We start from the raw sequence: 8,987 nt of genomic DNA on the forward strand, positions 1-8,987 counted from the left end.
ACTTTCATCCGCTGTTGTCTCCCTTAGTACAGATATGTCACTAAAGGCTCTCACACCATTCTGTCCGGAGCTCCGCATGAATGGAAATGCATGGACAGTATGCACGTGCCTTAGTTCTGAATCATCATCCGAACTTTCGCTAGGTGCACCATCAGAATCATGCTCATCATCATCATCAAGCTCTCCTGTCAAATCATCCTCATGGTCTGTATCCTCCTGATAATATGGGTCATCACCAATGCTTGTTTGCAAATCATTTGTTGCATTAACATGACTTGAAGGTGGAGCATGTGACATGTTGAGACGAGGAGCACCTGTGCTACATTCTGGAAAATCACTGAGCGAGGTTTGATTTAACGAGCAATGCATTGCACTTTCATACGTTCGTTCTTGACTTTCAGTTCTTGGGACGTTGCTTGCAGCATTGACTTGGTTCAACATGTCTCTATTTGGCGAAATGTTAACATATAGCTCTATCACTTGCCATGTTGTCCGAGACTTAGTCTTCTGAAAAATCATGGTCCATCCTAATTTCCTCATATATTGGAACTAATTGAAAATAATGTGGTCCAGGAGCTCCAATATCCAAGCGAGCTTGCATATTCAGGTTGTATGGATCATCGCTAACTCCAAGTCCTCGACATATCTCACTCTTGACATCTTCAAAAGTGGTTTCCTCAGATGCTGGAAAAGTGACTTTGGGAGGAACACTATAATACACACCTGTGGATCCATGTTGCACTTCACCATCCACATATGCCAGTACGATTAACATGTTCTTATCTTCACCTGCTCACATGAACATGCAAGGTGTAAATATGACAACCTTACATTGATCTGCTATGTAAACTTGAATTTTTGCAACTATCACTTCTCTTTAACATACCAATTTGCAACTGTACCACCATATGAATATAGAAACCAAATATCTAAACACTGTTTGCTTACAAGTCATTGAATCAATTGGACAAAGAACTCGCAGAGATGCAAGACAACCTTACCACAAATCTCATGTCCCAACCAGGAGATAGATTCAAGGATCCTAATGGTGAGCGGGGAACAACAGAGATACAGTGATCAGATGCGTCGAGTGCTGGAGGTTGGTTAGCACATGGCGAGGTCCACGAGCGGCGATTCCATGCGTTCTAGGGTTTACAGCCGGCAAAACTTCTGTCTGTTTGAAGAGAACGACCCGGTTTAATCCTTTTAACAGCAGCAGATCGGGCCAATTACAGGGACGTTGTTCACAGTGGCGTCCAGGTCTGGACGCTGTCCGCAATAGAGTCCAGGTCTAGACACTGTGCGCAATAGAGTCCAGGTCTGGACGCTGTAATGCCCAGCGTCCTTACTATTTCTCAAATTTAGACCAATCCTTTCCCAGTATCGTAATTACGTGATTATTAATTATTATTAATAAAAAAATCGGAGTGCCACGTAATATTTTGAGAAACTGTGTACAAGAGTGAACAACCTTGATGGATGATTTTTGTATGGTTCCACATGTCGAGAAGTTTTGACAAAAGTTGCAATGCAGGCAACTCAGACATATTAAACTAGCCGCTTTAGCCTAAGAGGTTAACCACAACAACGACAATATCCTGTTGTGGGGGAGATTGTGATAAACAAAATATGTATCGGAAGAAATGGGAAGAAATAGCACAACCGAAGAAGGCTTAAGGCATGGCTTTAGATATACTCATCTTTTCAACATAGCAATGTTAGGAATGCAAGGGATGAGGTTAATGACAAACCCAAATTCAGTAAAGGGCAATGGAAGTTTTTCTCCTCATAATACCGACTTCATGTTTGCGAGAAAAGAAGAATTATCATTCGCGTGTGTGACAAGTTATTTGAAAGGAATATATGCACTACACTTATGACTAATAAAAAGAATTGGCTACGGGAACAGAGCGGCCATATGGCATGACCATTATATTCATCTGTACCACATGGAAAACCTATTTGTAGAAAGGAAGGAGCCAATGCAGGTATGGTTTATGAACTTCTAGGTACACATAGAGGAACATGAGATGTTCAAAAATTAAACAAAAAATTCACCCACGAATGTAAATGAAATTATGAGAATCTATCTTGGAAAATTGGATCATGATCTGTGTGTTGTGGACTTATGCATGAAAATCGAAGTGGCAGAGGTATGTGAAGGCTAGGGGGCGTCACCAACCGCCATCCCCACATGTATATATTTTACTTAGGGGCAATTCTTTTAGTGGCTTTTTTGGACTTCTAGAATAAGCTGCCCTCTACCCAACTTATTTTAGAAGCCCAACCAAAAATATATTTTTAGAAGCCTATTAGTCAAGTCTTAATTGGTAGGCTTCTAACAAAATAAATTTGGTTGAGCTTCTAGAATAAACTGGGTAGGGGGTAGCTTATCCCAACTTATTATAGAAACCAGCAAAAGAACTGGCACTTAAAACGTAGTTCGAGGCTAAAATTACAAGATCACGAGAAATCGTGAGGACAGGTAATCGCCTCAATATGATTCCTTATCAACATGTTCTTTAAACTGATTATTTCGTAGCTTAAAATCCATACAGATGTTCCTAAATAGTAGTAAAGGCCAGGAAGTCCCTATTCCTAGGACAACAACATTCCTAGAATCCTCAATCCTCTCCCTTCCGACCTGCTGCTACAACATGCCGACCTTACACCCTCTACACGCCAATAAGAACTCATGGAGCTTGGGTGCCAACGATAGTCACTAGTACCATTATACAGAGTTACTCCCTCCATTCATAAATATAAGATATTTTACTATCTTTTCTGAATTAGATGTATATAGACACGTTTTAGTTTTTCCCGCAAAAAAGAAGAAGACACGTTTTAGTTTGTTTGTTCACTTATTTCAGTCCGTATGTTGTTTATATTGAAATATTCAAACATCTTATATTTATGAACCGAGGGGTTACATTTTAAGAAGGATACTTACAAAAATGATAGGCAAATGAAAAATTATGCAACAGAAAGAGTTGCCCCGAATCAAAATCCAGTAAGATCTGCAGATATCATCCTCGACCCGTGCGGCCTGGCGAGCGGCGACCCCGCATGTCAGCCCCCCTTGAACCCAACCGCGCCGCACGCCTCCCTACACGGGCGCTACACACTTTGAAATTTCAAAATGGCACCGCTACTGCTACCATCCTCCCCCAAAACTTCTCAATTCCCCAACAAAATCCCTCAATTCCCCAACAAAATCCAACTCCGCCACTGCCTCCTCCTCTCCCACCGCCACGGCCTGCCCCCTTGCCGGCGACATGGGCCCGGCCCCCGCCACCGCCTCCCGCGCCGCGGCCTTCCCCACCTCCGCCGACGTCGCCCTCGCCGGCGCGCTGCTCTGCCTCGCCGACTCCCCGCCCGCGCCGCTCCTCCCCACCCTCAGGTAACCGCAAATCCGCCGTACCGCTAACTGGTTTTCTGCCCGCACCCGCTTCCGCGTTCCGCGACGGGCGCTCACCGCCGCGTGCGCGTCTCCGCAATTGCAGCGACGAGCTCCCCTCCTACTCGGGCTCCTCCTCCTCCTACTCCGTCACCTCGGCGAGGTCGTGCGTGTCCGACGCGGCGCGCCGCAGCCGCCCCATCGACCCCCTCCGCGTGCTCGCCGTCATCGCCTCCCTCCGCCGCGTCGACCCCAAGGTAACCAACCTCCTCGCCTGCTAGTTCGCGGTTTGTCCGTCGTGTCTGTCTTCTGCGGCGATGCGCTGATCGATGGTTCTGGTCGGTGGCTCTAGGTGCTGGTGCAGGCGACCAGCAAGCTGTTCCAGGGCGAGCCGGCGAAGAGGCGGAAGGGAGTGTGGATCGAGGTCATCAACGGCGAGGAGGAGGAGGGCGGGGAGGAGAGCGAGAGGGGCAGCGTGGTGGCCAGCGAGGGGAGCACCATCACGGGACCCGCGTCCTCCCGGTCCACGGCCACGTCGGGGAGGTGCCGCCGACCTCCGCTGGCGAGCGGTGGTGGTGACGCTCTGCTGCGGAGAGCGGACTCGATCATGAAGTGGCTCTCACGGCCGAAGGCGGGGCCGGCCACAGAGACGGCCATCCGCGCCGCCGTCGGCGACAACGCTGTGACCAGCAAGGCTCTGCGCTGGTGAGTGGGACACTTCCTCCAATCCAACTGTCGTCTGAAGATGTTCTGAAATTTGTTGCCTAACTGCCCAATCTCTGTTTGTTCGTGCGTCTCTCTGTTCGGAATTCGCAGGTTGCTGAAGCAGAAAAGGGGGTTGCGTCGTGCAGGCACTGGTGGCCGCCCGGATCCGTATGTGTACATGGTACGTGAAATTTGTGCCACACAGTTTGCGTTGGAATGGGAATGTCAGTTTCAAAATATACTATGTGTGTTTGGATGATGATTGCTCAAGGTAGCTGAAAAAAACTTGCAATCAGTATAACTCACTGTCACTATGCAACCTTTAGATGCAGTTAGGGAGTTGTTACTTATTGGAGTAGTAATTTTCAGTTACCCAGTAGAGAGTAAGTGGAATCTGAAAACAGTTGTTAAATCTGATTAACTTATCCTAGTTCCACTCACAGCCTCAGTTCTATAATTCTGGAAGCCCCATTAATTGAACCCTGAACCCTGCAAATTTTGTGGCAACATTGATGTCTGACGATCAACTTGGTAGCCCAGGTCCTTAAGTAATTATTTTGACCACATTCTGAGACTTTCTAACTTAGCTGCATGCATACTGTACTTACCAATTCCCAGGCTTCTCATGTGTATACTAATTGTTTCTACGAATTTTCAGATTGCAGGCTGAAGTGGTGAAGTTAAGTAAGCTGTGTTATAGCGAAGGAGTTGGCACCTATATATATCTGCTGGAAAGGTCAAGTTAGCTTTTGAAGAGTATTTAGTAATTTCTAGCACCTGCTGTTTAATCGGTCCAGTTTTGCCTAGCCTTCCCGCAAATAACAAATATAGGATAGGAATAGATATTTACGTGTTCGCAATAGCTTGCAAAGCACTGGTGAAAAGCTCTTGGATAGAAAGATAAATGGATAGTCGTATAGATGGCAGTTTCATGATTACGAAGTCATTATTCATGTGTGTTTAGAATCAGTATAATCCTTGCAAGAAGTACGAGAAATAATCGGTACTGTTGGAATCAGTATAATAAAATATGATGGGTTCAGTTTTGGGGTACTGGTTTGCAGTGAATTGCTCATTTGGCTTTCCTCTGTGAGGTCATATGTATGCTGTTGAAATTGTCTCATTTGATATGATGATATTCAATTATCCCATGTGCTTCAGTTTACCTAAACTGATCTGCTTGTGGTGTTTTGACTCTTGGGAAACAAGACTTAGAAGACATGTCTTTGCTTCGCATTGTATTATATATAAGGACGGGCAAAGCCACAATCTCAATGGCCTTTTATTTCAAGTTTCTTAAAGCTAAGTCCGAGGTTCATTTTTGGGGTACTGGTTACATTATGATTTTATTCTGAAAGCTGGAGCAACTGATCCTCCCGGATCTTGTTTGCAATCCTAGCCTCTCTTCTTCTCTGAGAGCATGTTCTTGAACCACAAGGCTGAGTCCTTGGGGTACCTCTTCAGAGTATTGAAGTCCACATAGACGATGCCGAAACGGGCAGTGTAGCCGAGTCTCCACTCGAAGTTGTCAAGCAGAGACCAAGCAAAGTACCCAACCACTCGTGCTCCATTGTCTATCGCCTTCTTGAGCTCGGTTATGTAGTCTCTGTAGAACCGGATCCTTACTGTGTCATGTACACCGTCAGCGATGCTGACATTTCCTGGCTGGTCCATTCCTGTCAGATCATAACATTGATCATTCGTGCCCTTGTTAGTGATAATGATAAGTTATAATTTGTTGTCTAATCGAAAGAAACAGTTATCATTTGAGATCGTCAGTACCGTTTTCAGAAAGGATCATCGTAGGATTTCCATATCTTTCTTTAACATAGGTCACAGCCTTGTTCATTCCCCATGGCACAATGTAAAGCCAGTCAGAGTTTGCCTGCATAGATTCAGCCAATTTATAGCTACAGAATTCTTTAGAAGATTTGCACTTCTCCATGTACAAGGTACTAACTAACTAGTATACTATAGAGTATAAATCTAGCACTGCACTTACACGAGGTCCAATCGGCACACCGTTTCGTTCGTCTGCAAAGACACATGCACATCATGAGGATCTGAGAATGTGAAGTATGCAGCAGAAGGATTTGGAGTGAAGGAGCAAGATCTCACAAACAAATCCAACATGCCAATCATCCTGGTAACTGACCGGCGTCTGGTTCCATGCCCCAGGGTCCTTCATGTAGTAAGAAGTGTACTGGTTGATACCAACATAGTCAATGGAGCCTTTCACCATCCTGGACTCGTCGGCACTGAAGCCCGGCAACCTGTTACTGACAATCTTGAGCATCGACGATGGATAGCGACCATTGGTAATGGGGTCGAGGAACCTGCAAAGGAAGTAGTGACAGTTGGTGGGTAGACCCTGTGCTGCAATCTGAACTTCTGAAGCAAAATTTTATCCTGGGTGAAATGGTTTCAGGGTTTTACCATCCAATGTGGAAGTCCCTTGCCCTCTGCGCCGCAGCTTGATCCGCGTTGCTGTCGCTGTGAGGTTCGTACCACACGAAATCCAAGAGAATCCCAATCCTCCCCTTCTGGTGAGGCTGTTAAATAAATACAATGAACACAGTTCACATTCACTCCTGGGCGCTGCCACCGAATCTATGGGTATTCAAGTGAAATGTGACTTGAAGGTTCAGTTTCTACCTGATACTTCTCGCGGTATCGCTGCACTGCCGCGGCGTGCGAAAGGATTATATTGTGTGTGACAATGTATGGCTCAGTCCTGGAGTCGCCTCCTGCAGGGCACTTGGAACACCTCCCCGGCGCATGCAAGCCATTGTCATACCCCAGAGCGGCGACGACCCTCGGCTCGTTAAAGGTAAACCAGTTCTTCACCCTGTCTCCAAACACCTTGAAGCAGAACTCGGCATAGTCCGCAAACGCGCCCCTTTCATAAAAAGAAATCGCATCAAAGACATGCTGAAATTCACCTCTGAAAATGTGGAAACCACTGTCTGAAATGCTTACACAATCTTTGGGCTTAGCCAGCCTAGGTACTGCTGGTGGAGCGCCAGCGGGAGGTCATAGTGGTAGAGGTTTGCATACGGGGTGATGCCTAACCCACCATTGTATACAAGGTTTAGTTAAATCAGGATTCCGGGCCCTGATGGTCAGAGCTTATTGCCTAGGTGGTAGAAAATTCAGTTACCTTGCTGGAGCATGTAGTCTATGAGCCTGTTGTAGTAGTCCACTCCTTCCTGGTTCACCTTCCCAGTTCCATCTACAAGTTTATCATACACAACTCTACATCAGAAACTACTTTTGATCCAGGGGGAAAAAATACTGGATCGAAAATTAGCAAGCTGCTGTGGTTGGAGGAGGGACCAGGCCACATATATACCTGGGAAAATCCTGGACCAGGAGATCGAGAACCGGTACGCGTCGAAGCCCATGTCCTTCATTATGCCCACATCCTCCTACACACACCTCAGAATGAAGACCTCTGTCAAGCACCATGACACCACCAAAGAAACACCAGAAAAACATAGCAACCATGACGATTGTTCAGTACTTCAGTATAACACACCTTGTACCTATGGTACTCGTCGACCGTCACGTCGGCGGAGCCATTGCCGGCGATCGTCCCCGGTATGGCCGCGAAGGCGTCCCAGATGCTGGGCCCGCGGCCGCCCTGCCTCGCCATGCCCTCCACCTGGTACGCCGACGCGGCCGTCCCGAAGACGAACCCCGCCGGGAAGCCCTGCCGGCTCAGCCCGCCGGTGTTGCGGATCTCCGGGTTGGGCCCGTCGCATTGCGCCAACGGCAGCAGGCGAGCGGCTGCGGCTAGTACCACCAGCAACAGTGCCGCGGTGGACTTCATGTCCGCCCGAGCACCGAGGAAGCAGGAAGGAGGGAGGAATGACGGGGACACGAGCCCTGCTTTCCGGGCTTTATAGAGGAGGAGGGAGAGTGCTACAAGCTGAGCTGAGCCCTCCCACTGATTGATTGTCTTCAGTGCATTGCACCTCACCTTTCGTGCAGCTCGGTTCGAAGCAAGGTTGTCACGATCGCAATCTTGGTTACGATTCTGATGCGACGTGGCCTTGATGCTGACATGTTTCAGGTGTTACTATCAGCACTACGTAATGCCATTCTCCAAGCCACTGAGCGGTGATGGTGACAGGTTGCAAGGTGCAAGCATATACGGTAAGGCAAGGGAGTGAATGTGTGCAGGGCACGCGCTACGCTTGGAGCATGCCTGCCGTGCTAGCTTTGGTAGCGTAGTTACTCCTGGTTCAGCTGGTTTGGTGGCTAGAGTACAAGAGTACGTAGACGGTGCCTACCGCTACACACACGCATGGCCGGATGTGTGACTCGTTGGACTTGAACCGCGCTAGGCAACAATTTTCGTGTGGGAGATAATCAGATAAGATGGGATTAGCACACGTACCTAGGCCGGGGCGGTGTGGGCGCCACGACGGAGGTAGAGAAGATAACGTGCGCGCCGACGGGTGCGCGCGGTCTCTCCGGTGGAATGGTGGTCTCTTGCGCGACCACCGGCACCGCAGATGCGTGCAAGCCTGGGTCCTCCCACCCTAATCCCACCCTAAACCCTTTCGTTTCCCGGGGCCGTGCTGCCGTGCGACGGCAACGGCGGCATGAGGCGTGTGCGTGGTGAGCCGCTCGCGGTTGCGCGCACGGCGTCGCGGCCCGCCGGGTTTCCTGTCGTCGGTTTTGGCAGGCTTCGCGGCGCGGGCGCTGGCAGGGCACCGACGCTCGTGGGCGCAAACGTACGCCCCATCCATCTCTTCACCGGGGTCCATTCGCTGTTGGGTGGAGAGATTTTCGTTTCACGAGCTGATGGTTCGCTTGTCAGTGATGGGAGATCGGGTGAAGGCCTCCGGCAGCGGCACGTGCGATGATGGGACAGGAT

At 48.4% G+C, this 8,987-nt stretch overlaps 2 protein-coding genes across 3 annotated transcripts; one reads left to right on the forward strand and one right to left on the reverse strand.

The window, feature by feature from the left end:
* The first annotated feature begins 2,398 nt into the window (after window positions 1-2,398).
* LOC109774211 (uncharacterized) lies at window positions 2,399-5,148 on the forward strand. Of its 2 annotated transcripts, XM_020332922.4 has the most exons (5): window positions 3,187-3,400; window positions 3,504-3,654; window positions 3,750-4,102; window positions 4,214-4,283; window positions 4,761-5,148. In XM_020332922.4, the coding sequence occupies exons 1-5, from the start codon at window positions 3,276-3,278 to the stop codon at window positions 4,770-4,772; spliced, it is 711 nt and encodes a 236-aa protein (XP_020188511.1). In that variant the 5' UTR covers window positions 3,187-3,275; the 3' UTR covers window positions 4,773-5,148. The 2 variants fall into 2 exon arrangements, with proteins under 2 accessions (XP_045088574.1, XP_020188511.1); XM_045232639.1 differs by having other exon boundaries at window positions 2,399-3,654.
* Window positions 5,149-5,313: 165 nt separating this feature from the next.
* LOC109774204 (beta-glucosidase 26) lies at window positions 5,314-7,988 on the reverse strand. Its single transcript, XM_020332913.4, has 10 exons — window positions 7,641-7,988; window positions 7,455-7,530; window positions 7,263-7,334; window positions 7,082-7,169; window positions 6,758-7,001; window positions 6,539-6,654; window positions 6,221-6,438; window positions 6,105-6,136; window positions 5,885-5,987; window positions 5,314-5,778 (listed from the first exon to the last, which is right to left on the reverse strand). Exons 1-10 carry the CDS (start codon window positions 7,932-7,934, stop codon window positions 5,498-5,500), a joined length of 1,524 nt encoding a protein of 507 aa, XP_020188502.1. The 5' UTR covers window positions 7,935-7,988; the 3' UTR covers window positions 5,314-5,497.
* Between the last annotated feature and the right edge of the window lie 999 nt (window positions 7,989-8,987).

This window comes from Aegilops tauschii, chromosome 2 (assembly GCF_002575655.3).
Source record: "Aegilops tauschii subsp. strangulata cultivar AL8/78 chromosome 2, Aet v6.0, whole genome shotgun sequence".
Classification (NCBI taxonomy): domain Eukaryota; kingdom Viridiplantae; phylum Streptophyta; class Magnoliopsida; order Poales; family Poaceae; genus Aegilops; species Aegilops tauschii.

What these genes read in the sequence shown, in the direction of transcription:
- LOC109774204 (XM_020332913.4), bottom strand. Translation starts at nt 7,934, where the DNA reads ATGAAGTCCACCGCGGCACTGTTGCTGGTGGTACTAGCCGCAGCCGCT. An exon ending in ACGAGTACCATAGGTACAAG is followed by an intron (nt 7,531 to 7,640) that starts GTGTGTTATACT and finishes AGGTGTGTGTAG; the next exon opens with GAGGATGTGGGCATAATGAA. An exon ending in GATGATCCTTTCTGAAAACG is followed by an intron (nt 5,779 to 5,884) that starts GTACTGACGATC and finishes ATGATCTGACAG; the next exon opens with GAATGGACCAGCCAGGAAAT.
- LOC109774211 (XM_045232639.1), top strand. Translation starts at nt 3,067, where the DNA reads ATGTCAGCCCCCCTTGAACCCAACCGCGCCGCACGCCTCCCTACACGG. An exon ending in TCCGCCGCGTCGACCCCAAG is followed by an intron (nt 3,655 to 3,749) that starts GTAACCAACCTC and finishes CGGTGGCTCTAG; the next exon opens with GTGCTGGTGCAGGCGACCAG. An exon ending in ACCAGCAAGGCTCTGCGCTG is followed by an intron (nt 4,103 to 4,213) that starts GTGAGTGGGACA and finishes CGGAATTCGCAG; the next exon opens with GTTGCTGAAGCAGAAAAGGG.